Source organism: Cucumis melo, chromosome 2 (assembly GCF_025177605.1).
Source record: "Cucumis melo cultivar AY chromosome 2, USDA_Cmelo_AY_1.0, whole genome shotgun sequence".
NCBI classification, from domain to species: domain Eukaryota; kingdom Viridiplantae; phylum Streptophyta; class Magnoliopsida; order Cucurbitales; family Cucurbitaceae; genus Cucumis; species Cucumis melo.
Window position 1 is genome coordinate 2,633,273 of NC_066858.1, and position 27,955 is coordinate 2,661,227.

Consider the following 27,955-nt stretch of genomic DNA (forward strand, 5'->3'; position numbering starts at 1 on the left):
GCTACATATGATATATATAAATTGTTATATTTGCATTTTTTTTCCCTTTTAATTTAAATTTACACCATTATTCAAATTCCCATCCATTCAACTAATATAATATCACGAGAAACTTATGGTTGTAGCCAATTAAACACTTAAATCTTCAAAAACCAATTAATTTAGACTTTTCATTCAAAGAATCAAAGTTATAATTAAAAATCTAAATTATTCCATAGTTCAATTGATATAATTATGGATTGGATAATTTAAATTGGTAACAGTTTTAAATTAAAATTTAGTTAGAATGGATTAATTGAAACTTTAGATTGATATTAAACTCAACTTAAGATATTTTCCATATAAAGGAAAGCATCTTCTTGTTCCAAAATGAACTTTTTTTATTAATCCTTTTACTCATGAGAATGGGAACCGAAAGCTGAAAAAGCAGTCCCAATTTGGGAGCAAAAAAGTGTTAAGAAATCATGAATGGCATTTGTGTAAGAGAAAGAAAAAGGCAGCCTTTTTTCAAACTTTATCTTCTTATATAAACCAAACACTCCTCCTTCCACTGTCCTTCTCTAACCCCCTTTTCTCTTTCTTCCACACTCACCTCTGTTTTTTAGAGCTCTGTTTCCGCCATTTCCTCTGCCTTCATATATGCTTTCTTTTTAACTAAGAAAAATTTCCTCCCTTTTTCATTCCCATGGACTCCATGCCTAGATTTCTCATTCCCTTTCTTCTTCTTCTTCTTCTTCTTTCTTGTGTCTTCATCAATGCCAAGAAGACATACATTGTTCATATGAAACATCATGCTCTCCCATCAGAGTATCTCACTCACCATGATTGGTACTCTGCTAGTCTTCAATCTCTTTCTTCATCTTCTTCCTCGGACTCTCTTCTTTACACCTACACTTCCTCCTTCCATGGCTTTGCTGCTTTTCTAGATTCTGAGGAAGTGGAATTGCTCCGCCAATCCGATTCGGTTCTGGGTGTTTATGAAGATACTGTTTACAATCTTCACACCACTCGTACTCCGGGATTCCTTGGTCTCGACTCTGATTTCGGGTTATGGGAAGGTCATACCACTCAGGATCTTAACCAAGCTTCTCACGATGTCATCATTGGTGTTCTCGATACTGGGATTTGGCCGGAATCGAAGAGCTTTGATGACACTGGAATGCCGGAGATCCCATCACGGTGGCGTGGAGGATGTGAAGCAGGACCTGATTTTAGTCCTTCCCTTTGTAACAAGAAACTAATTGGAGCTCGTAGCTTCTCTAAAGGTTATCAAATGGCTTCCGGTGGTGGGTATTTCAGAAAACCGAGAGAGAATCAGTCAGCTAGAGATCAGGATGGGCACGGAACGCACACCGCGAGCACGGCTGCTGGTTCACATGTGCCTAACGCGAGTTTACTTGGTTATGCTAGAGGCATTGCTAGAGGGATGGCTCCACAAGCGAGAGTTGCTGCTTATAAGACTTGTTGGCCAACTGGTTGCTTTGGATCTGACATTCTTGCCGGTATGGATCGGGCAATATCGGACGGTGTCGACGTACTTTCACTCTCTTTAGGTGGTGGCTCTGCTCCGTATTACAGAGATACCATAGCAATTGGAGCATTTGCAGCTATGGAGAAGGGGGTTTTTGTTTCTTGCTCAGCTGGGAATAGTGGTCCAAACAAGGCTTCTCTGGCCAATGTAGCACCGTGGATCATGACGGTCGGAGCCGGAACGCTCGATCGAGACTTCCCAGCTTATGTCCAGCTTGGAAATGGGAAACGGTTCACTGGAGTGTCGCTATACAGTGGGCAAGGAATGGGGAATAAGGCAGTGGCTTTGGTGTATAACAAAGGAAGTAACACCTCCAGTAATATGTGCTTGCCCGGTTCTCTTGACCCGGCGGTGGTTCGAGGGAAAGTGGTGGTTTGCGACAGAGGAATCAATGCCAGAGTAGAAAAGGGAGGAGTGGTGAGAGATGCTGGTGGGATTGGGATGATTCTGGCAAACACAGCAGCTAGTGGGGAGGAATTGGTGGCTGACAGTCACTTGCTGCCAGCCGTGGCGGTGGGGAGGAAAACCGGCGACTTGATCCGGCAGTATGTTCGATCAGATTCAAATCCAACCGCAGTGTTGAGCTTTGGTGGGACAATTCTGAACGTCCGCCCATCTCCGGTGGTGGCAGCCTTTAGTTCTAGAGGACCAAACTTGGTAACCCCCCAAATCCTAAAGCCGGACGTTATTGGTCCTGGCGTTAACATCCTGGCTGCCTGGTCTGAGTCCATTGGACCTACTGGATTGGAGAACGACAAGAGGAAAACTCAGTTCAATATCATGTCTGGTATGTCTCATTGGCTCTATCCTAACTCAAAACGTTCAATCATTTGGATTAGTTTTGGATTATATTACATTAAGAAGCCTCATAATGTTCATTATGTAACTGATAAATCTTAATCTTTGTTATGTAGGAACTTCAATGTCTTGCCCACATATCAGTGGTCTGGCCGCATTGCTGAAGGCAGCTCATCCACAATGGAGTCCAAGTGCAATCAAATCTGCTTTAATGACTACTGCATACACACAGGACAACACCAACTCGTCTCTCCGGGATGCTGCCGGAGGGGGGTTTTCCAATCCATGGGCTCATGGAGCTGGCCATGTTGATCCTCACAAAGCTCTCTCTCCTGGACTTTTATATGATATCTCAACTAATGACTACATTGCCTTCTTGTGCTCCTTGGACTATGGGATCGATCATGTTCAAGCGATTGTGAAACGTTCAAACATAACCTGCTCAAGAAAGTTTGCTGATCCAGGACAACTTAACTATCCTTCATTTTCAGTTGTGTTCGGGAGCAAGAGGGTTGTTCGGTACACTCGTATAGTCACCAATGTTGGGGCTGCAGGGTCAGTTTACGATGTGGCTACTACTGCACCGTCGGTTGTGAAGGTGACCGTGAAACCTTCAAAGCTTGTGTTCACTAAAGTTGGGGAGAGGAAGAGGTACACTGTTACATTTGTTGCGAGCAGGGATGCTGCTCAAACCACGAGATTTGGGTTTGGATCGATTGTGTGGAGCAATGACCAACACCAAGTTAGAAGCCCTGTGTCATTCGCCTGGACTAGGTTGTGATTGTTGTTTTTTGTATAGGGCGTTTTCCAATTGTTGTAGGTTTTCCCATTCCTTCAACTTGCTCCATGAAACGGCAAGAAGATGATGATCAACAAACAGTCAACAAGAGAATGATCATCATCAAACATGGGAAAATTCAGCGTTTGGTTTGCCATTGATTGAGAAAAGCCTTAGGGGTTAAAACTAATGTAATGGCATAAAGTTTGGCGTTTCTATTCCTAGGTATCTAAAAAATTGTTTTACCATCTGTCTGTAACGAAAATTCAAAAACATGAAGGCCAGTGAAGTGTGTGCTTTTGACTTAGATTGTTTTAACTCCAAAAATTCTCTCATCTATGATTTCTCTTCCTCATTATATAACTAGACGAAGTGATGAGCATGTTCCTAATCCGCATTGTTGTAACTCACAAACATGTAAAAATTAAGAAGCTGCACTCTTTTGACAGAGTTTTAGGTGGCAAGAAACTTTAGGGTTTATTGGAGATACTAAAACATAATGAATCAAAACTAGAGACGGATCAAGGTAGAATACCTACCAAGCCAATAGGCAAAGGGTCGAAGGATGGAGATCGCAGAGTCAATCGTGCACCTGTTGTGTAACCACTTGTTCCTAAAGCAATATCTAGCATGAAGCAATCCACGTCTGTATGTTAGGGGCACTAAAATGGAACTTCAATTGGATGCGGACACCGCAATCATAAAGAAATCATTGTACCTCTCAGCATGCTTGCAATGGGGGGCCATGTTAAATAGAGATCGATACAAATTATCATTATCCATAAGCCTCCAGTACGATTACTCATTCAAAGTCTAAACAAACAGGAGGCTATTTTCACAATAGTGTAACAAAGTGATAAGACAACTCTATAACCATATAGACAAATTGTGGCCATCCAGTTCCAATGATTTAAATCAATAATCCAGTAGGAGGACCCTGATTAAACAACTCAAAATATTGTCTAAAATAATTTAAGAGCCAATACCAACCGTATTCCCACTAATAAAGTTTGGACAAAATTAATAAAAAGTAGAAGATATTCATCATAATGTACATTGATTTTTTCATATAGAAGATCAAAATAACTTTATGGAATGGTGTTGCTGAACTAAAAGCAACAACATAAAGAGCAAGGGTTACAACAAGACTTTGTACAAAGACGACAAGAAGGTACCTGTGAACATTTTGGAAAAGAGCAGTTACAGCTGCATTTGCATTCGCAGCAACTGCAACAGTGGGGGCATGAGATTGAAGGTAATGATAAAAAACAACACAATCTACGGCACGAGAAGTTTCTACAGCAGGACAAAGTGGGACAAGAGAAGAAACTACACTTTGGCATACTACAACACCTTAAACATGATGGGAATTTACATGGTTTGCAACCACAGCAGCGAGGCATCTCTAGGTAGACAGAGCACTCGGTGCAAGAGCAGCAGCATAGCCACGACAAATTAAAGCAAGGAAACCCACTGCATAACAATTATAACATAAACATTATATACAAAAACGTCATTAATGTTATACACAATAAACATTCTCAAATAGCAGAAATCAGAATGCTTATGTTGAAAGTTCTAATTCTAACCATAACCATTTCCAGATGCGACATCGCTGTTGTTTCACCCTGCAACTGCTTAAAGAAAAGACACATCACTTGGATTCATAATCAATGCAGTTTTAAATTAATGCAGATTAGTTTACCAAAAAATTGAACTCTTACGTAGACGTCAATGGATCTGAATTTGCTGTTACAAAGTCGTTAATCCTGAAAGAATGTGATGCTAATCAGCAGTGGAAGCAAAAGAGTGGACGGATTGATCTCCTAACTAATTGTGTGTACAGTCGACTGAATAACTACATTAGAACATAATTAAGTTAAAAAATGAGAAGATTAAAAAGAAACATACTCTTTGCAGCATATTGAGACGGGTTGAAGACTTTGAAGGGATTTTAGTTCGTCCTGATTCAAGAAAACTAGAAATATTTAACACATTGAACAAATAATAAAAGCAGCCATGTTAATTTGAAACAGAGAATTGTGCCTTATGACATGCGTGAAAATGATTTTATTTCGGTTCATGATGTATGATGTGGCATTTGTCTAACCAAAAATCCCGTAACAGGAGGGAGAATTTACACGTAGTTCTAAAGAAATAAGTAAATTTAGAAAGAGAAGACATAAATGGAGTCCATAAATATTCAAATTCAACAAATTTTAGAAAAGGTGGATATTGATTTAGTTCTTTCCCTCTCGTTCCCCTTGCTCGGGGGAAGGAATCCCAAGAAATTTAGGAGCCAAAGTGTTTCTTAGAATTTTCTTGTCCTAGACTCCACAGGCGATGCTTTTAAATGAAGGTCTAGGAGAAGCTTCACGGGACGAAATGGAAGTTCTAAGCTTCTCAAACCTGTTTTGTAAGGAAAACTAACTCCCTAAATCAAACAAATAGATCTGCATGTAGGACTTCGAAATTTTGTGCCTAATTAACAAAGCTAAAAACAAAAAGGAAGTGCTTTGCAATTGTACAATAACTTTTCGACACTATGCCATTGAACTTCAAAGAGGGGAAACATACGAAGAGGGAGAAGAAATGATGTAGACAGAGATAATCATTTTCAAATTCAAACTCACCTCAAGAAAGCCAATTTCTCTTTCAAGCGTCTGAATATTAGCTATCTCTCGACGCTTCCCATACAAATCAGGGTACTCAGGCGGAGATTTTGGACTCGGGGGTGGTAGCGAAGACACTGATGAAGAGTAAACCGACCGAGCAGCCATTGCTTGACTCTCTTCTCAGGAAACCCGACACTGATAGAAACCCAGTTGCCAATCACCAAAAGACAGAGCACAGAAGAGAAATAAAGCAACAAAGAATGGCAATAACAGCAGAAATATTAGTAAGCCAGGTAGAAGAAGAGAATTGAGAAAAATAGTAACTGTAAAAGCAAATGACAAACTAAAGAGGCAATTGATGTTGGGTATGAATGCTCTTACATGTGTGGTGACAGAGAAGTAATAAGAAAGGCTGACAAAGATAATTACAGCCCACAAAAAGAAAGCCGCTCTGTAAGTAAAACTACAGCACATAAATGTATGTATTATCAAGTTGTGGGTTGCAGAGTTTTTAATGATACAAGTGATAATGAGGCCAGAAAGAGAGTCATTATTGTCACAGACTTTGAGTGAAAAAACGAGCCTTTTCACGACTCGAGGCAATAGCATTCTTTTATGAGAGAGACTGATAAAAGGGGTCAAAATATTTTTTTTTTTTAAAAAGACTCAATTTTTCCATTAATAATGTAAAGACGGCTGTAAGAAAAGCCTGTACCTGGCATGCCCAAACCTGTATAAGACTAGTTTGCAAAGAATAGGCATCTGGGTAACCTTCAAGTGAGATTTTGGAATTTGCTCATTCTTTAGCCTTAATAGAGTAAAAAGAAATAAGCATAAGTAAGTAAAGTTTCTATGTCTTTGCTTGAGCTGTTTTCAGTGTTGAAAGATGGTGTTATAGTAAAGAAGCAAAATGGAAAGTAGGTAAGCTCAGAATGCACGTGGAGGAGAAAAATGCCTAGAAAAGAGAGACGGCATAGATCATATGACGAATCAGCATCTCAAGCTAGACAAAGAGGAAACTACAGATTAATGTAATGTAAGCACTGAATAATACACATTGAAATGTTAAAAAAAAAAAACCTCCAAGCTACTAAGCTCAGAATGTTAAATCAAATATTTTAATCTGTAGTTTCCACATGTAGAAAAAAGAAAAATACCTGACATTTCTACAAACAGTTAGTGTGCTTGTGACCTTGGCAACCACACTCGGGGCCTCATATTTCAAATTGTGATGAAAACCACTCAAAATCTGGCCCATTGATAAGTATTGGAGAATCATATGAACAGAAATAACGATATGGGCCTCCGAGAATCTGGAACTGATGATGAGGAAGAATCGAACAGAATAGAAACAGATGAGAAAGACAAAATGGAAGTGGGGTAGTAACGTACTCAAATGGGTAACCATTGCAGAGGATTGCTGATTCAAGTTCAGATAAAGATCAAATCCAATTCCCCTTTACGCTATCGCTCATACTCCAAGTTCTAATTCTGTTCGTCGACGGCGAAAACTTGGTGTAACACGTTTGTTATAAGAAATTTTGATGTGTCCAACTGCTGCCATAGCTATCAGTTTCGAGAACAGTCGAGATTTCGCTGCCGTGGTGGAGCAGAGTAGGACCCATTATCGCGATTTGAGATTCTTATTGACTTTCCTTTTTCTTTTTTCTGTTTTTTTCATTCTCATCCGATGAGTTTTGTGTTTGAAATTCGAAAACGGCGGTTTTGGGATGAGAAATCGAAATCTTCTGCCATTTAGAAAGATGATCATGAATTCGTAATTGAACACTCGAAGTATTGACATTCTTGTTCATAGAAACCCACCGACTTTTTTACACTTTCTCCTTTTGAAGTTTGATTCAAGAAAAATCCAACAAATTATTAATCTATGTGATTTGAGATTTTGGAAGAGCTCATTTAGGGTTCAATTTTTGTTTGCTACTTACGATAATTTCTCCTTTTGGAAGTTTAAAAATGATGAGAAATAACATAGTTTAAAAACGTGATACCATGGTTTTCATTGATGGTATCTATTAGTGATAAGAATTTGCAACTATATCAAATGCGATAACAGTTACAATTAATAATAGCTTTCAATTTAACAAATCGAGTAGAACCCTTCGCAGTTGTAGCAAATAGAAAGTTATCGTCTAATAATTTTAGCAGTAAATGCTTTTCGAAATGTACGTAATATTTATTTTTCAAATTAAAAACTATCGATAATAATTGCAATTAGCTTTTAATTGAAAATTGAGAAGAAGCACTCAAATTAACCAGTCTTGATTTTTATATTATATATATGTACTATTTATTTTTTACTCAAGTGTAATTCAAAAAGTAAATATTTGAAATGAATATATTTAAAATTTTATATTTTGATGAGAATGAAAAAGAAATCAAAGTCAAGAATTTGTCGAAATAGTTTTATCAAAATTAGAATCTAAAAATATCAAATGAATATCTTAATTTTCGATCTCGCAAAATCGATCAATTTGAATTTAGTTTAGAAAGTTTTTAACTAAAAACAAGATTTTGAAATCACTTTTCTTTCTTAGTAACAAACGATTTAATATATTGAATATCTGTTATGAATTCAAATCCTTTCACTTTAAATTCTAAAAAAAATCATGAAATCTATAAATTAATTATTTTTTTCTCCAAAAGGGAAAATGAAATATTTCCTTTTAACTAAAATGGAAAATTTTCTCAATTTTGCAGTAGAAAATGCTAATAGAGGGTAAAAAGAAAAACATTTTACGAATGAAAACATTAACGCCTCTAGATTGGAAATTTAGTATAAATCTATGTACTCTAAAGTCAAAATCATAAATAATATAAATATGTCAACTCACGGATTTAAGACATTTCAACAATAACTTTGTTAAAACTATGGAGCTATTCATGCACAATTTTATAACATAATCCATCTCACGAGGTATGGTTTTAGGTCATTTTAGTTATCAAAATGGCTATCTATTACCGTGTCATGGTGCACGTGTCCCCGTGCTTGTGGGAGAATAAGGACATTTTAGTACATTTTTCAAAATCCTATATTGTTTCATAAATTTTAGTTCCAATGTCATTTTTTCAATAATTTTGTGAATGAATTTACAACTACTTTTATTGAATTTCATAATACAAATTTATCAAACCGTTAAATTTGGAAGACTTTTTAAAATTGAAGATTAAGACGATACTACTAATTTAAATTTGAGGAAAAGTTAAAATTTTGATTTATTTTTCCTTTTTTGTTAGAAGAATAATCAATAAAAAGTCGAAAAAAAATAGAATATCCCTAATTACTGAAAATGTTACAAAAGAATATAAACTTTTTAGTAATACGATGTCACATACTCATTATTTATTCGACATTTGATACTGCCATTCAATGATATGTTATTTTATTTTTCGAACCGAACACTATTATTTTATAACAAACAATGAACGAAAAAATAATTGAAAATCTCCGATATCTTCTATCTTCACATTATAATAGAAACAATCAATAAGCATGAAACTCGAGTGAATAGGACTTTGGTTACGCTTCCAACCAATTATTCCCATCCTCATGCTTCCTTGAATTAAATTGTTTTTTGAGAAATAAATATTGGTCATATTTATTTTTCCTTTACATTATTTTCATTTTGAGAAGGTCCACTTCTCTTTCTATAATAGAAAGGATCATAAATAAATAGTGAATAAATGCTTAACATTTTAGGTTGTTTGTTGGTAAAAAAAAGAATTTGTATATAGATTAAAAGTAAATAAAATTTATCACTATACATTAGGTCAATTTATTCCTTTTTAACTTTGTGACCTTTTCAATTTCACCAACCAAGTACTAGTAGAATGTTGACATATGTTACATATTATATCCATCGAAATGATTTTAACTTGTTGACATCATGTAACAAACTCGTTCTAAATTATCTGATTCAGATATAATTTTGACCAAAATGTCTTATATTGTTAAGGCTTAAATTGATTAATACAACCCTATTTTTTTATATAACAATATCTAGAACGGAAAAATCAAACATGTAACTTTGAAGTTGATGAACACTACGAGAATAAGATAGTGTTTGTTTTGGCTATTGTAATACAACTCACGTACAAAAGAAATGAAAACAAACTTAAGCAACCAATAAATTCAAATATTTTATGGTTGGAAAATTGAAAATTTTCAATGGTCAAAAAGTTTCTTTTAAACCAAATTGAATTGTGGACTTTCCATGAGATGATCTAGAGCTGTTGTTTCTTTGTGGGAAAGGCAACCAACACCAATAAGTCAAAAAGCAGTAAATCCAAAGAAAACTTGAAAGAAAGGTTCATTTTCAAAGGGCATTCAAGGATAGTTTTCAATTTGGAAAGGGTTAATTGGAAATGTAACCATTGTGCTCTTTTATAACCTAGTCAAAAGTTCTTGATTCTTGAAGTAGCCAATATGCTCTCAAAAGTGCTTTCTTTACTTGACTCAAACGTTGGAAAAATTATCAAAATTAATCTAAAACACTTTTCAGTTTCACCACCGACACCCTTACTAGATAATCGAGATTAACCATGAGATTCAAATAAAAATTTAACTTCTTTCCATTACACATCCAAAGTATCTATTTTCTCGGTGGAATCTTGGGCAAGACGAATACTAGTATAGGTCGTCCTTCTTATATCTTATGTACTATCTAATCTCCTTTAAATTTAAAGAAATTTTAGGATTTTTAATGATTGATTTTAAAATTTATGATAAATAAAATCTTATATTTGTCTAACTCTTAGATCTCAAGAAATACAACATTTTTAATATTTATGTTGAATCAGTTTCTATTCGAGATTACAAGATTTCGGAGAGATTCCATATAGTCTTGGCAAAATTTGTGTTGAGAAAGTCCAAAAGATTCAATAGTTTGGATGTGTTACGACCCAGATGGATCGAGGAAAACAATTGTAACAAAATTATAAAAAATGCTGCTAGCTGTGAACTATGAAAACTTTTGGAGGATATATCTAAATTCTGACTATTTCCCCAAACATTTTCTTTTAAGAACTACAGACATGGGATCTTCTCACTCCTATCAAGTCCCTTCATCAAAGCTGATTTGGAACTTGGAACTCCGTAGATTGTCAAAGTCGATGGCTTTATGACTTTATCACTAGGATTGTTGAACAAATACTTCTGAAAAACTATTGCTTGTCTTCACAAGATACGCGTTAGAGAGAATCTTTCTTTATGACTTTTCTTTGGCTTCAAAACTTTTAGCATCTATCCATGGAAGCCAAAGTGCAAGTGGAATAATTCCTGGAGCCCTCTCTCTTTCCCTATTGGCTAAATTCACTCACAGTGCGTGAACCAATTGTTGTGTCCTGAGACAAGCAACTATGACTTAGAGCCATTAATATTCTTCTTAAAACCTTGAATATGAGAAATAATCAATCATTTGCCAAACTCTGTTGAAAACATAGACAGGCTGGCTGTTCAGAGGAGTCTCATAAATTGGAGAAAGACGAAGAAAGAATCATTGTTTTAGCTACAATCGAAAAGATGATTCCTCTAGTTAGCAAATTATACTGTTCATCTTCCGAGGTTGTGTTTGTCGTTAGGACGAGACCACATGTTATTAATGGAGGAGGTTTTGTAGTGACAGATTGTGATCAGAAAGTTGTTTTTAGTGTTGATGGGTGTGGAGTTCTCGGAAAGGAAGATGAACTGATTCTGAGAGATGGGAAGAGGGATGCTTTGCTTTTACTACGTGGGAAGGTAATATCCAGTTACTCTACATATTCCCCAAACAAATCTATTGTAATTTTCATGAACAGAAATGGGTGATTCCAAGCGGAATGTGTTGAAAATCTTAACCTTCTTGTGTCTCAGGGAGGGATTTTTGAGGCTCTAAGCTTTCATAAGATGTGGAGGGCTTACAAATACGATTTCCAAGGATCTAAAAAGGTAGTTTTCAGCTTGAAAAGGCCTAAGTCATGTCTTCCTGTGAAAAACGATGTTGGAATCAAAATCAACACAAAACCAAAGGTCAGCACAAAGGATTGGGACTTCGAGATCAATGGATATTTCCCTGGTAAAAAATGTAGCATCATTGATTCTCAAGGCAATGTAGTAGCTCAGGTATGATTTATTCTCTTTAGACTATCATCTCTAGATTCTCTACCATGGAACAGAAAATATTCTATAAACTACAAATTACTATTTCAAACCATATACTAAACAAGTAAACCTGCATTCGCTAAAATGTTTATTCTAAATAAGAAAAAAGTTCAACCTCCTGTTTTGGGATGGTAAGATCACAATTCAGAGCAACCAACTTTTTCTACCAAATCACCCTAATGGCACTATATGCAAAATGCACATGCTTTAGATTAGCGGAGGTGGTGCGGTTGCTGAAAATAGGAATAGGTAGGATACCTACATTTTTTTTTAATGGAGGCAAGCCTCTATATTAGTAATAAATGAGACCGATGCTCAAAGTACAAGAGTACTATACTAAAAGCAATTACCTATTGGTCGATTTCATAGCTTGCTATCTACCAACAAGCCTCCACTGCAACTGCACACATCTGGCTTAATACTGTCCAACACCACCTAAATATCATTGTAGGGAGTAGATGTATTGATGTTCGTCGTGTTCCATTGGTGAAGCTAATATATATTTTAGTAACATGTTAGAGATGAGAATTATGTTAATCATTGTTTCAAATAACTGCAGATTGGGACAAATAAAAAGGCTGGGGAGATGTTGAGTAAGGATATCTACTATGTGTCAATAAAACCTGGAATTGATCAGGCCTTTGTTGTTGGAGTCATTGCTATTCTCGACAACATCTATGGCGAATCAACCAGCTGCTGAATTTGTAAGAAGGAGAACAATTTAAGCAAGGGGAGGATGGTGATTACTCATTGCTCTTCCATCAAATAGTGATTAAACTGGAGGTTTGTGGTGGCATTCTATTTCGCTTGTCTCCATGAACTGAGTCTGCATTTTTTGTCAACTACAATGTATTCTTTTAAATTTTATAGCATTCTTCTGTGTAAATGTAATTGAACTCTTTAGTTTCTCCATTGCCTTTTGATCTCCCATATGCCTTCCTTTAGAATCCTTGCAACCATATAAGAGTAGATTAAGCAGGCCATTCTCCTGGAACGGGAAGTCATACTAAGCTACTCTGTTCAAGACAAACGCAACAGAAGCTGAATATATCATATTAACTGTTAATAATAGAAAAAACAAAATTAAGGAATCAGGAGACTGTACTTACATTTTAGCATTATTGTCCATGAAAGAAAAAAATATATATCTATATATAAGCATATATATAATATCCTCGTAAAATGTAACAGCCAGAAGGCAACCAAAGTGCAAATTCAAATGTCAGTATTCCCTCTAAAGATAAGTTTCTGAATTCCACCTGCTATACTTGTCAAGAAAACTCGTCTTCAAATCGCAATTACTAAGAAGAATGGACGAAAAGAAACATAGAGAAAAGCTTTTGCAATGAATATGTAGACAAACTGTGGATTACTTGGACATAGATGATAAATAAACCAAAAATAAACCAAATTGAGCCTGTACGGTTGATACTTGTAAATAAAACTACAAATAAGTTCCCAATTGCTTTCTTCAACCAGTGGCGGATCTAGAAAATATATTGACGGGGGGCTAAAAGAAAAATATGGAAAATAAATTACATAGGTAGGATTTGAACCTGGGTGGGAAGAGGCGCTAATAGTCAGAGTAACCACTAAGTTAATGATAAAAATTAATAATTAAGTAGTTTTCTTTATACATATTATATAAAGACAATAAGGTTGAGGGGGGGCTCGAGCCCCCTGGGCCTATGCTAAATCCGCCGGTGTCTTCAACATTCCCATCTGTCAAATCATAAAAGCATACGTCCACTGAAATAAAAACCTCCATTAAAGTTCACGGAGGGAATACCACAAGGAACATTCTGGTAAGCATTTGCAGTTGAGAATTTAAGCTTACATAAAAATGTGACATATTTGACGTGACTAAAACTGTAAATGGACCAATTGTTGATTGGGCTGCATTGTTAATCCTAAATGAGTGTCATCCTCAATCTCCTAGATCAAGAATCATATCCGATAGACCAATACAACCTTCAGATGGAGAAAGAGAGTTAAAAACGAATAACATATACATGTGATTGTAATAAGAACCTTTAACTTCATTTCTCTAAACAATGCTATGATATACAAGTCATGATATTAACAGGCTGATGATGCCATACAAAGTCAAGGCATCATGATCTCCTACGACATCATCTATTGTCATAATAACTGTTCTGGGTCTAGAGAACATCCATGACTTTTGGCTACAGTTCAAACAAAATGTAGGTTACAGTGGCCTGCCTTTAATTGAGACGCCTACGATTAGTTCAAATTTATTTCCAGCAGCATCACTGCTTCACCATAGATGTGCTCACCCTGAGGATGAGAAACGACAAATATATAACAATCAAGCCAACTCCTAGCTTTTTGTTTGGGCGCATATCATTTCTAGGTAACACAACAACTGACCAAATAAGTCCTGACATTAAAAAACTCAATGTGTAAAACAAGCTGCTATCTCTAGGAAGCATGTAAGCTGCAGGTCTATGAGAAATGGCTCCAAGAAGCATGGAGATACCCAGCCCTGCAAGAGTGTTGAACATAGGCCCAGCATAGCACCCAGACATAGCAATCTGTACACTGTCTCCACCATTCATTGCCAGGGCTAAATTGGACATCAAATCCCCCATTGAGTTCCCCCAGGCCAACACTGTTAAACCAAGAATTGATGGGTTGACTCCAAAAATTAAACCTAATGTCATCAACAAAGAAACAAGCTCATTTGCAACAATGTAAAACCAAACAATGCTCATAAAGAATCCTCCAAAAACCCATGGAAACAAAGCCCTTTGAGGTGGCTGATCAGAGCTCAAATACAAATATGCAAGGACACCAAGAACACCACCAAGGAAAATCCCCAAAATGTAAGCAAATTTTCCACTCAGAGGTCCTAGATCATCTTGCGTGTTCCATAAAAACGCCAGAAGAATAGGTGCTAGCGTAGCACTGGCAACAGCAAAAACTTTGGACCACCGTTCTTCCTCCACAATGGGAATGGTCAAACGTCTTGGAAGTGTCAATGGAAGTTCGAGAAGTGAAAATAAGTTGGAGCAAGAGAACAAAGAGTGTTCAGTTGATGTATTCTCATCATTCCAACCCCACAAAAATTTTGGACTATCTACACTGCCCTTACTAGCCTGATTTGAATAGATTGCAACATTTGAAGACCACATCCATTGCGGCAGTTTATTTTGGAGATGTGGTACATCACCATCAGGATCGGTCTCAAGCAGAGCTGCATATATAGTATCATCCTCTTCACTCCCAACAGAGAACATGCTTCCAGTTACAGGAAGTAAAGGTGTGACAGAGTTCAGAGCCACTTTTGTTGGGTCCTTCTCCAAAATCTCATTTGCAGCAACTGCAAATGCATAGACCAAATAAATTGAAACAAACGCAATAGCACTGACGACAGTGACCCTACCAAACGCCAAGATTACAGCAAGTGAGATGATGACAAACATGAAGAAACAAATGTCTCTGATAAAGCATTTCCTGTCAATCCTGACGTCGCTGTCAGCAACACAAAGAGAAACAGCACCAACAACAATACAGGTTACAAACACAGCTCCACCCAACACACTGTTAAGACCAACCTCACCAGCGTCCTTTCCCATAAAAGCAGCAATGCTAGCAAAAACATCAGGAGCTCCATTACCCAGAGGAAGCAACGACACTCCGGCGACAGTTGCTGGCAACTTCAAGAGATTTGAAAGTTTCTCCAAGGAGCAACAAAAATAATCAGCTGCAGTATTACCCAATAGATAGAACAAAGCAGCAAGCCAAATTATCAAAGCCACATAACCCAAAAGTCTAAAACCTTCACAGTCACAGTAGAAGAATGTGATGTAATTGAAAAATCCACCTGAATTGCAATCAGGATGGGCAATCAAGTACTCACATGGGCTCTTATAACCTCTGAGTTCGGATAATCCAAAGCACGCTAGGGGACGACTCGAAGAGATATTATCATTTGTAAGAGATTCATCAACACCAATGGTATTGTTTAAAGAAGAAGCAGAAACTTCAGCGATTCTCCTATGAATCACCCCGACCTGCTTATCATCAATGGTGCTTTTTTGATAAAACGGATTTCTCAAGAACTTTCCCTGATCAAGGTATAAACAAAGCAACACAATGGAGAAAATTCCATGAAAAATCCCTCGAGATCGAAAGTTTCTCGTTCTAGAAATTGCATACGTTCTAGTCATAATCTTCCGCTAGCAACCGAAAACTGGAACCCAGATCACAAATATGACAGAAATAGGCAATCGAACTTCGAAAGGTTGGAAACCCAAGTCAGGAAGACTGGGGGATGATGAAATTCAAAATATAATTGCAGGAAAACAATCAGAAAACAAGTCACCGGTGAGAGGAGGAAAATTGGGGTTTTACGAGGAAATCTGGCGGAGGGTCAAGAGGAGGAGAAAAGCGGCAAGGAAATTGTTGGATTAAAATTGAAGAAGAGGGAGAAGTTACCGGTGATCCAGTTTAATGGCGGAGATGACATGAAAGCGGGAAGAGTAGCCGACACGCACGGCGGAGGACGACGGCCCAACTGAAGTCGCCCGACCCGATCAAACAATTCCTTCCAACCAAAACCCGGAATCTTTATACCTTTGATTTTGATTTTTTTTTTTTTTTTACTTTATAATTTTTTAATTTTATTTTTTAAAAATATAGTTTGTTTTACTTTTTAATATACAATTTTAGACCATTACAAGTGACTTAAAAGTGAAAAATGAAGGGACCTAACACAATCGTTAAAATGAATATTTTGAATAAATATTACAATAAAACATAAACCAAAGTTAAAAATATTGGAACTAAAATAATTGTATTAAACGTATAGGGTTCAAATTAAGTAGAGTAAAAAGTATAATAACTATAAGGGAACTTTTTATAAATAAGTAAAATATTTACTATCCGTGTAACAAAGTTCATTTATAGTCATTTTTTAAATATTTCTTGTTTACCCTTCTCTTTTATAGTCCGCATAAGAATCTTGAAAAAAAATAAAAATAAACTAGATAAGATTTGAACCTAAGTTGGAAGGGACCGAGTAACCACTAAGCTAACTATAAAAAATAAAAATTAAATAGTTTTTTTATATATATATTATATGAATGACAATAAAGTTGAGGGGGACTCGAGCTCCTCTAGATCTATACTAAATTCGTCGGTGAATCTAAACGATTGTATACAAATTCAAATGTAACCAAAATAAACTGTACAAAAAAATAGCCAAATCTAAACAATCATATACCAAATATATTATGCGCGTTGTTAACGATGTGATTGACGGGACATTTTTGGTATTTTCCACGGTGGGCCTATGAGCTATTTTTGTTTTTGAAATTGTTCTATAAATATTTTGTCGTTTTGTTATATTTTTTAAAAGAGATCTAACCAAAAGGGTTGCTTTCAAATCTATAATATATAGAATTTTAAAAGGGAGATCTTTTTCAAAAAGTGAAAATTTTGACAAACTATTTACGACAAAATTTTTCTTTAATGGTAAATATTTTATCAAATATTCTGTTTTTTTTTTTTTTAAATTCTCTTTCAAAAAAATTGTAGAAAAATATTTTTAGACAAATTTGTCCTCTCCTATTTTCATTAATTATATATTTACCCTTTGTAATTTAAATGTAATATATATATACTACTATCTAACGGCTTATAGTTAAAATTAGATTAATTACTTAATCCTAAAATTAATTCAACTATGAACATTTATGCTATAAAATTGAAACTGATTACAATTAAATTGTTAAATCCTCACATTGTGTATTTCTATTAAATTTGTATATTTTAATTTGTTTGTAAATTTTCTTATCATTTTTGTGGTATACTTTTCACTTTTTTTTCAATAGAAATTCAATCATTCTGGTTATTTTGTCCATCCAAAATACGTAATTTTACTTCTTTAGAATCTTAGTTTTGTAAAACTAAATGAGAAGTATCGATCAAATCTAACTTTTTCATTCATTTTGTATAGAATGATAGAAGTACAAAAAAATTGAGATATTTAAAAAAAAACAACGAGGATGATATATAAAGTTGCAACTATCCTTAATTAATTATGAACAAAAAGATAGAGCTCGTTAGAATTCAAAATTTTGTTATGATTGACAAAGAGGTAAAGAAAAAAAATATTGATTTTGGTACGTTATCTAAAATTATATTTTAAAATCGAAACTTTTGAACTTTACAACCATTTAAATCCAAAATTGGAAAAATAATTTGATCACCTTAACTAATATAATATACATTAAATTTATTATTTATTATTAACGTCAAAGATTAATAATAAATAATAAATTAGAATAGTTATTAATTATCAATAATTAATAATTAATATGTGTAATTTTTAAAGAAGGATGGAATGTAAAAGATTTATGTTAATTTACGTAAATGTAACAAAAACCCAAAAAATATTTACGAATGTGTAAAGAAAAACAAAAGTGCATGAAGTCGATAAAACATTTTCATAGTTTACAGATTTGACCTTGCATCACGTCTTTTTTTCTTTTTTTCTTTTAATTTTAAACGATTTATTATTTTATTCAAATCTCCTATTTCTTTTTGTAAGATTCTTTGAAGTTATTTAATGATTGTTTCAATATTATTCTTCATCTTCTTTATATTTCGAGAATATCAAGATTATTTAATTATCATTCTCAATGATTCACACGGTGTTTACCATTATCAACACGATCGTTCACCAGGGTCAACACGATCATTTAAATTTGAAACATTTTTCCATCATTCAAAACGAACTATACAATTGTGTTGATATTATCTAAACGATGGTTTAGCGTAGTCAACACGATTTTTTACCATTATCAGCATGGTCGTTACCATGGTCAACACGATCATTAGATTTAAAGTTTTTAACAATCACTTAACAACAAAGATTTAATATGTTTAATCAAGGACTAATTTCATTTATTTAACTTTTATTTACGATCATATTATAGAACAGAAGTTAGAATCTAAACAACAGTTACCTTTAGTTATGTTTTAAATTTCAATATGTCTAAATATTATATTACTATTATCAACATTAACCAGTGATATCGAAATAAATATTAAATGATTTCAAACGACAGTGAAGATAAACGAGAGAATAACATAAATGCATAACAAAAATCTATACATAACTTTTTTTCATTATTTACTGTTATGTTTTAGGTATCCTTTATTTTATCTAACTAACTTACCAATTTAGTTGATATTTCACCATCAAATACTTTACTTTGCTCAATCATTTATACCTTCCATCTCAGGAGTTTGCAAAAGAAAATTGCTATCCATTTAGTTCTTTAATTATGGTTTGTCAAGTTACAAACACCTTTTTTTTAATATTTAACATCGAACATTTTTTAATCACCATAAGTTGGTTTAGTGACCCGACGTTCATCGACCTCGATCGCTACCTTGTAAAACTTTTTCAACATCAACAACAAAAAGGACTTACTGTACAAGTGTGAGTGTGATGGACTCTCAACTGTTGTCTCTCACTTCTGTTAACCATTACACCCTCACTTTGAGTAACTCTTCAACTTTCACTCCTAAACATCTCTTCACTTTGACTCTCACTGATCTTTCTATCTATTTGTTTCCTTTTTAACACAACAAATAGCGAGAGCAATAGAAGAAACAGAGCAAATAAGGAAAGAGAAAGACAGATACCCTAAAGGAGCAAAAGTAGAAAGAGTAACGATACCAAAATTCCTAACTACAATGTTCAATTCGATAATTTCATGTTCATAATAATCAGTAAAGAGATATCTTTTATTAATTATTATGAATTTTCTTGTCACTCAAATATGGGATGATAAGATTAGTGGAGGTAATGATATAAACTAATTGGTCAATTAATATGGATTCTAATGGCTCTCCATGAAAAAGAGACAAGAAAGCTAAACCATTTCCGGCGGCTTCCAACAGAGAAGAGCTTTATCCCGACAATAGCAACAGAGGAGAGCTCAGACGACAGCCACTGAAAGATTCTTCGATCTTTCCATTCAATTATCAATGTACACTTCTCAAGCAAACACAATTACCTAATGATTCGTTACAAATCCCAACCCGATGTTCAAATACAAACTACGACGACGAAATTTACGAATCAGAAAAGCTAGAAAATGGTCAGTTTACTCCTGAAATTCACAAACCCTTTTCTTTAAATGGTTTGAAAATCATCGGAGAAGTCTAATTGAAAGTTGAAACCACCCACTAAAGCTAGTTAGTCGCTTGAAAATGTTACTCTGTTTCTTTTATTTGTTTTTTTTTAACTAGACAAGGAAGGAAAGCAACTCCCGGATCGTTGGAGTCTAGCCGAATCTCCGATGTCCACAATTGGTTCGAGTTTGATTACATTACTTGAATTTGATCGGAGAACTCTGGGAGAATCTAAGCTCCGCCGCAGTAGCCGTCCCATGGCGGAGATAGGATGCTCTGTTTCATCCATAGGATTTGTCGATCTAAACTCTTTACAGAAACTCGCGTGTCGAATCAAAGCTTCTTTAGTAGAGATTAGCTTCCCCGATCTCACAACTTCGTCTTTCACCGCCTCCATACAGAGCCCGCAGATCCATCGGCCATGGAAGCGATCGCGAACTCGAGAAATATAAGCAGGCGTGCAATCCTCTGTAAATCCACAAGAATAGCATTTCACACACTCGACTTCCGCCGTAATTGCCACCGTCTGAGAGTCGGTATTTGGTAAGTCCATCGCCAGCAGCATGACAACGAGCTCTTATCTGTCTACACCGTTCTTGTGTGCCTCTTTGTTTCTGTTTGGGAAGAGGAAGAGAAAAGCAGAGGACAAGCAAAAGGATTTATCATTTATTGAGAATTGAGGTGTTGGCACTTTCCTATTTGTAGTAAATGCATTGCTATAATAAGGATTTAGGCAATAGATTTATTGCCATTAAACCACTCCAAATAATGGGTGAGTATTTTTCCCTAAGAAAGTAAAAGAAAAATAAAAACACTCGGAGTTTTTAAGGTCATTGGGTGAGATTTGAGAATCTTCCTGCCTTTTGATTGAAAACAATATAAAACAAAGAAACCCCATTTGTAAAAAGCAATGCTTTTCTACTTCTTCTTCTGATTTCATCAGAATCGTTATCAGATATCAGATAGAGACTCTGTTTGTAAGCTCGTGAGTTTTTATTTATACTTGTCTGTCTTATCCTTTGAAATTTCCAACAACGTTTGGATTCCCAAAACGTTTTTAGACACAAAACTGTTGTAATTAACATTATTAAACAACAATGTTTGGTTTTTGTCTTTCGAGACCGATAGCAAAAAGGATCTGAAACGAGTCAGAAAAAACAGAGATAGAAGTAGAGGAAGAGGAAGAGGAAAAGCTTTTTACATTTTTCTCTGCAAAGATTGAAATTTGGAGTAACAGAAAAGGACGTGAGATTTTGAAAGAAGCGGATATAGAAGACATAATATGAGCCATGTGCAAAGCAAAGAAAATCAAAGCAAAGCAATACCACTTTGTTCTGATGCGACAAGCAACAAAAACAGAGCCATAGTATTCGATTGGGAGTTGTTGTTTTGTGTCTGTCGACTTGTTCGTCGGTTTAGGGACACGTGTTGTCTCTTCCAAAATTCAAAGAGAGGAATCTTTTTATGGTGTTGGAATTGATGAATGGTTACAAAATGAGGTGCATGGCGGTCTGTTTTTTTTTCTTCTCTTTTTGAGTGTTTTTTAGACAGATAGAGCTATATGCATCACTAAGTCCTCTGTTTTTTTTTTTTTTTAATTATTATTATTTTCTATGCATCATCCTCATCTTTGTTCTCTTTTGCTCCTAGTTTCGACATTGAGACTAAGACCAAAGATATTTTCCATATCTCATTGTAGGTTAAGGATGACCGGATGGCCGAGCGATCTTGGGCGGTTGCGTTTTCAATCGATAGAGGTGGAGTGCGTTAGTTTTCTAGAAGTTGAAGCTCTATTGGAGGAATTGAAAACAATTGATCAAGAGTGGGCCAATTCTAGCTTGCCTATTTTGTGGAGTATGATGCTTTGGGGATTATTAAGCTTCTGATTAGAAGAGATACTGTTTTTTATGAAATTGTAGTCTTCTTTTAGGACATTCTTTATGTCGGGAATATTGTTAATATTGTAAACTTTTGTCACAAAAATAATGTTAACATTGCTACTGATAACAAATCAAACTATGCTATTGTAACTTTTGCATCTTCTCAAAGTGATTCTTTGATGGGAAGAAGATGTTTGTCCAGATGACATTCTCAGCATCCTCGAGAAGTGTAGGTTTTAGGCCTAGGTTTTCTTCATAGTAATAATAATACATAAATAAAATAAAATAAACATCTGATTTTTTTCTTCTGTCCAATAGCTCAAAACAAAGAAAGAGGAAAAAGAAGCATGGAAAGTGTTCGATGGCCTTGTATTGGAAAGGAAAATAAGGTCAGGTTAGGTGGATTGAACCACTCAAGTACAACTTTCAGTGTGTGGTTTCTAGGCCACACCATTAAATTCTAGGTGTAATGAAATCGATTCAGATAATTGATTATAAATATATAAAAAGGTTGAATCTTTAACAAAAGCCGAGTTGACTGACAAGTATAGTTCAAGTCAGTGAAACCAACACAATTTGTTCAGTTGTGTTCGATCCACTCGCAAAACTACATTACGATTCTTTGTGTTTATTGGGGCAAACAATCGGCAATATGTTAGTGAAGGGTTCAAGTCTCACTCCAATTTTGATGTTAGATTCATCATTGCTTTCATAAGTTAAAGAAAGAAAGAAAACTAGAAACATTTTAATTTGAACAATGCGCAATGGGAACTACGCCACAATATCAGCAAGTTAAATAAACGATTGAATTGTTATTAGACCTTCAGAAAGAGAGCCATGAATTGCCAAAGATTTTGATCATTGCAATATTGTATCTATTGAATCTGATGAACAAGAACATTTATTTCATCAATAACTCACTTATGTAGTTTGTCTCAAATTTTAAGATAGACATATCATACATTCATTTTTATTTCTAGTGTACCTGTAGAATAGCACGTCGTTCGTTGACGGCCACCTCTCTATGTGGAAGGCCCTGCTGTCTTTTGAACAAACTCCTTTATGTTGAAAGAATCAGAACCCGCCTTCGTGATGACTCCCTGAAAAGATAATACATGTCAAATGAAGTTGGATACTTTCAACAGTTCTAGACAGGAAAGAGGTAGAGAGGAGGACCTTTTCTGTTATGATTCCACAAATCAGATGAGCAGGAGTGACGTCAAAAGCAGGGTTCCAGACAGCGATACCAGATGCTGCAACTTGCTCGCCGAGACCTCCACGAGAGTTCAACAACTCTTTGGGTGACCTTTCCTCGATAACAATTTCTTCTCCAGAAGAAAGGGATAAGTCTATGGAAGTCAATGGTGCAGCGACAAAGAATGGAATCTTGTGATGCATCGCACACAATGCAAGACTATAGGTTCCAATCTTATTTGCGGTATCACCTGCAATTCATTAAACAGAACTTCTGATCCCTCTTCCTGGACAAACCGACCGAGGCAAATATAAACAAAGGAACATCAAAATACCATTTGCAGCAACACGATCTGCCCCAACTACAACAGCATTCACTCTTCCAAATTTCATTAAGGCGGCGGCAGCAGAATCGGCTATGAGAGTAGAAGGTATCTTTTCATGAACCAACTCATAGGCAGTGAGTCGAGATCCCTAACAACATGTCAAGACAGTTATGGCTAAAATAGTTCCAAAAACCATCCAATACACCAGTTTGAAGCTACCAAAATAAGGACAATGGCCATAACATGTTCAAAAAGGATGCTACGTTCCGGTAAAGAGAGGGAAAAAAATAATAGTTGATAGTTAGAATGTAAAGACAGGAAATTCGGAAAAGGAAGAATCCCAAAGAGAAACTCACTTGATTAAAGGGCCGTGTCTCAGTACAGTATGCCCTTTCTAACACGCCTGCAGAGTGAAGTGCACGAATAACACCAAGGGCAGTACCATATCCAGCTGTTGCTAGACTGAAAAGTGAAGAAGTTCACTAACAAAGGAACAAAATTGAAAGAGAAGGAAGAGACTGGAGTTTCTGTTCGAGAAAATACCTGCCCGTATTGCAATGCGTTAGAACGGAAAACTTCTCCAGTGATTTTTGTTGATCACGGATATAATTTGCTCCATAGAACCCAATGGCTTTGTTTGAAGCAACGTCATCCTCCAGCATTGCTTCAGCAGCCTCTATAAAAGCCTGTTCAACCAGTTATAAATACTCAAAAGAGTTTACGAATGAGCCATCATTCATTGTTTCAAATGCCAGCTTAACCAAGCTCAGTCAAATTGATTCAATAAAAAACAAATCAACCAAATTGTTTTGACACAATCTGTACCAAAAGTTCTAGCACTTGTTAAGCTTAATTACAAGTAAACTAACAAGCAACAGCTCAAAACTAAAAAGACAGATGAAACTACACATTCATACTTGGAAGACACTCCTGGCTTCAGACGAAATAGCAGCGGCCCCGGATACAATTTCTTTAAGTTTTATAGCAGCATCGCCAAGATTAACCGCAGTTGGCCGGCTAAAAATTAAGAAAAAACACATAAGCTACTACACCAAAGCCTGTAGGAATGCCCAAAAAATAATTTAACATTGCTGTCTCTAAATAATGAAAAGTCTGCAGAAAAACACTGGTAATGAATGGAGCAAATTATTGTATCCACAGCATGTAATACCTGGAGACTAAGTAGTCCAATTTATCTGCAATAAGTGACGCTGCATCATTGGGTGTCCCATTAAAAGGGGCTGAGTTGTAAACTTCTGCTGCCAAAGCAAGAGCTGCTGAAATAGCAATGGCAGGTGCCCCACGTACAACCATATCCCTAATTGCATGCCTGACATACCAATAGATTGTTTGGAGTATATTAATTTTTACCAATACCAAACCAAAACTCGAAATGCTTTACATTCAACAAGTCAAAGTTGTTGGCAGTGATGGGTAATATCACGGCAGGTTAAAGAAATGGTATAATTTATGGGAAAATACCGAGCAACTGTCTTGTATCTTTTGTTATAGTCAAACATGGGGAGAAATGTATTACACAACTTCGCCAGACAACTTGTTTTAACAATCAGATGCCTCACATCATAGAGAACACACACTAGGAGCTCAACATTTTCTTAACAATAGGGTGTGCCCAAACGAGATGATTGACCCAACAACTTAAGTTGATGGTTCTAAATTTAATATTATATCAACACTTCTACTTGTGGTACTTCCTTCTACTTATGGGTTTGAAATATGTAGAAGACCCAGGAAATCAATATTAAACAGAGAGAAAATAACACTCAGAAGTTTGAAAACATCAATTCTTATGTCATATCAAATGACCAATTGATCCAAAAACTTAAGATTATGACTTAAGGTAAATTCAATTATATCAATACTCTAACACTACAGATTTAATTTTTTTGTAAATCAATCAAATATAGGTTCAACCATGATCCCAAGAACACACACAAGTCCATCAATAAACCCAAAACCACAGCCCAGCTGATGGAGGTTCAGGTATCCAATAAAAGTTTAAAAGAACATGAACTTCAGGGAGGGTTTCTTCAAGAGCGCACGAGAATGGGAAGAAACAAACACCTTGAATAAGGAAAAATTAGATAAATATTGCAATAAATTACCATCCATCTGTTGCGTCCTTGATATCCAAGTAGACAGTTTCCAAAGGGAGTTTCCTCTGTTAAAAGAACAACAACTGTTAATTAAAAAGTCTTGGCTAAATAATGAACAATGGCAAACACAATTCACTTCTTGAAGGAAAGTGTTGAACAGAAAACCAACAAGTTCAACTCAACATGCATAATTCAGCTTTTAAAAAGAAAACCAAAAACCAAAAACTACCTGATCGAGCAGCCGCAAGGAGCCCCGCTTGTAACAAATGGACTGAAGAGAGTTATCCACTCCAACTTCGCCGCCATTGTTCGAATCCAAAGCCATTATTACGCTTACAAGAAACTAAACCAGCAAAATCTGCAGAAGTAAAAGAAGAAAAAAGAAACCCAAATAACAAAACGACCCAAAAGATGGAATTCAACTTTTCCTCTAATGGGGTTCTTCAGAACTGAAAAATAAATGGAAAATAAAAGGAAAGGGGTGATCCCAGACCTGAAGATGACAGAACAGAGGCGGCGACCCTCCTAATACTTTCCAACGAAAATGAAGATCATTTCTTGGATTAAAGGAACAATATATATATATATATATATATATATATATATATATTATATGTATGTATATATATATATATTATATGTATGTATATATATATATATTATATGTATGTATGTATATATATATTATATGTATGTATGTATGTATGTATGTATATAATTGAATCACGGGGTCGAATTTGTCTAGAAGGGGTCAATTGAAATCAAGAAATACGATGTAGTCAAGTAGAATCGCTGCCCGTTGAACAAAAGAAGGAATTTTTAGGTTAAAACTTTGATAAAGGTTTATTTGTGGCAGTCCTGTTTGAAAAATAAAGATAGCGTTTTTGTTTTTGCTTTTGTCTACTCAATCGAATAAGTTCCAAAGCTGTAAAGTTCAATCACATTTTCCTTTCCAGTACAATCAACCTAATAGGATGAATGTGTCGAGAGAGAAAAAATTCTCTCCTATAATTTATAACAATTTAGTGTCTATTACAACTACGAGTGTGAAGGTTTTATGAGATTTTTTCTATAGATAAATCAATGGTATAAAGAAGACTTAATAATTTTATAAAATACAAATGTTTAGTTGCATCACAAAATATTAAACATTGACATCAAATTTTGATAAATATTTTTTATATTAAAAACTAAAATGATTATAAATTTGAAAGTAAAGAAATTAAACTAAAGTTCAAAAACTAAATCGTTAATATTACGAAAGTTTAGAGAGAAAAAATATTTTCTAATCTAAAATCAAACCATTATTAATTTTATTTAAGATGATATATTGATTTTTAAATATTTAATTTTATTTAATAAAATAATGTATTCTTAAATTTAAATTTTAGTTTTAATGGAAACATAAAAAATGCTGAAACCCTTTGCTATAAAATTAGTGTTTAATTTTAAACCACATTTATTAACTTCTATGATAGTTTTAGAAATATATAAATATTTTTTCTAGAAGATTGAAACCATGGGGCAATTTTCATGCACACCCCTGGTTTGCATTTTAAAAAATTAATTAATTAATCTCATGTCAACAAATGCAAAATATTTATTTTCATAAAAAATAGATGTAATGAATTTTGTCTATTTGTTCTTTTTTATTTTCTTAAATATTTCTTAATTAAAAATATTTTTTTTAAAGATTAAAGTACTATCTTCATAGTTTATTCTAACTTTAATTTCTAATGGGTAAGTGGAAAAGCTTTTGCATCTATTTTTGATTAGTACGGCTACAAAGTCCAGCAATAGAGAATGTGGATATGTCCTTATTAGCGTAGTTGCAATGCAATATCAATATACAACGTAGTTGTGCAAGGTTTTCTTTCGTGAGCTAGCGTTGTTTGCTTTCTCTTTTCTTCTTCATTTTGGATGTCGAGGCATTTTGAGTTAGCAAAGCGTTGAAGCTTTTATGTGCTATAATGTAAGGATGATGCTCTGTCTTATCTATTGAAGCAATTAAATAAGCTTTTTATTACCAATTAAGTAGTACAACAATTGTATCTCATTTTGTAGTCCAACGTGGCGGGTTGCTTTTTGAATTCAGTAGATAGAAGAAACTATTATCGAGATAGAAATTAAAGAGTTGGAGTAGGTGAGTGAATCCTCGCTGCGAGTATGCCTTCTTTTCGTACCCATCGGTCATAGACAAAAGATGGATTGGGCCCTTGAGTAAAGCAAGGAAGTAAGGATTGTTTTTCCATTCATTTTAAAACTTCGATGATCCATTTCCGAACCAACACATGAATCTTTTGATTCATTTGGCTCTCATGCTTCAATTATTTATAATATTTCTAGGAAATTCCCATATATCTTTTTCAATGTAATGAGCCTATTTT

The 27,955-nt window shown here is 34.9% G+C and overlaps 6 protein-coding genes and 1 long non-coding RNA gene across 16 annotated transcripts; 3 read left to right on the forward strand and 4 right to left on the reverse strand.

Moving 5' to 3' along the window:
• The first annotated feature begins 481 nt into the window (after positions 1–481).
• LOC103492374 (subtilisin-like protease SBT1.8) lies at positions 482–3,414 on the forward strand. Its single transcript, XM_008452714.3, has 2 exons — positions 482–2,318; positions 2,446–3,414. The coding sequence occupies exons 1-2, from the start codon at positions 686–688 to the stop codon at positions 3,108–3,110; spliced, it is 2,298 nt and encodes a 765-aa protein (XP_008450936.1). The 5' UTR covers positions 482–685; the 3' UTR covers positions 3,111–3,414.
• A 713-nt stretch (positions 3,415–4,127) lies between these two features.
• LOC103492372 (guanine nucleotide-binding protein subunit gamma 3-like) lies at positions 4,128–7,579 on the reverse strand. 10 transcript variants are annotated; one of them, XM_051081375.1, is made up of 9 exons: positions 7,115–7,578; positions 6,880–6,971; positions 6,438–6,530; positions 6,104–6,173; positions 5,741–5,917; positions 5,019–5,071; positions 4,832–4,876; positions 4,697–4,741; positions 4,128–4,580 (listed from the first exon to the last, which is right to left on the reverse strand). In XM_051081375.1, exons 5-9 carry the CDS (start codon positions 5,885–5,887, stop codon positions 4,217–4,219), a joined length of 654 nt encoding a protein of 217 aa, XP_050937332.1. In that variant the 5' UTR covers positions 5,888–5,917; positions 6,104–6,173; positions 6,438–6,530; positions 6,880–6,971; positions 7,115–7,578; the 3' UTR covers positions 4,128–4,216. The 10 variants fall into 10 exon arrangements, with proteins under 10 accessions (XP_050937332.1, XP_050937331.1, XP_050937337.1 ...); XM_051081374.1 differs by having other exon boundaries at positions 6,104–6,185; positions 6,438–6,725; XM_051081380.1 differs by lacking the exons at positions 6,104–6,173; positions 6,438–6,530 and having other exon boundaries at positions 7,115–7,579.
• A 3,417-nt stretch (positions 7,580–10,996) lies between these two features.
• LOC103492375 (protein LURP-one-related 6) lies at positions 10,997–12,787 on the forward strand. The gene is made up of 3 exons (XM_008452715.3): positions 10,997–11,477; positions 11,592–11,840; positions 12,439–12,787. Exons 1-3 carry the CDS (start codon positions 11,262–11,264, stop codon positions 12,577–12,579), a joined length of 606 nt encoding a protein of 201 aa, XP_008450937.1. The 5' UTR covers positions 10,997–11,261; the 3' UTR covers positions 12,580–12,787.
• Positions 12,788–13,894: 1,107 nt separating this feature from the next.
• LOC103492376 (cation/calcium exchanger 4-like) lies at positions 13,895–16,488 on the reverse strand. The gene has a single exon (XM_008452716.3). The coding sequence runs from the start codon at positions 16,070–16,072 to the stop codon at positions 14,150–14,152; it is 1,923 nt and encodes a 640-aa protein (XP_008450938.1). The 5' UTR covers positions 16,073–16,488; the 3' UTR covers positions 13,895–14,149.
• A 3,235-nt stretch (positions 16,489–19,723) lies between these two features.
• Positions 19,724–20,616, reverse strand: LOC103492377 (uncharacterized). Its single transcript, XM_008452717.3, has one exon. It carries the CDS (start codon positions 20,614–20,616, stop codon positions 20,161–20,163), a length of 456 nt encoding a protein of 151 aa, XP_008450939.1. The 3' UTR covers positions 19,724–20,160.
• LOC103492378 (methylthioribose-1-phosphate isomerase) lies at positions 19,863–26,398 on the reverse strand. The gene is made up of 11 exons (XM_051081381.1): positions 26,062–26,398; positions 25,798–25,926; positions 25,578–25,633; positions 24,623–24,781; positions 24,369–24,468; positions 23,995–24,137; positions 23,808–23,913; positions 23,461–23,599; positions 23,108–23,376; positions 22,917–23,031; positions 19,863–20,665 (listed from the first exon to the last, which is right to left on the reverse strand). The coding sequence occupies exons 2-10, from the start codon at positions 25,891–25,893 to the stop codon at positions 22,954–22,956; spliced, it is 1,146 nt and encodes a 381-aa protein (XP_050937338.1). The 5' UTR covers positions 25,894–25,926; positions 26,062–26,398; the 3' UTR covers positions 19,863–20,665; positions 22,917–22,953.
• On the forward strand, positions 20,665–22,062 carry LOC127148190 (uncharacterized). Its single transcript, XR_007818987.1, has 2 exons — positions 20,665–21,550; positions 21,751–22,062. It is a non-coding gene; the product is annotated as an uncharacterized LOC127148190 (long non-coding RNA).
• Positions 26,399–27,955: the final 1,557 nt, after the last annotated feature.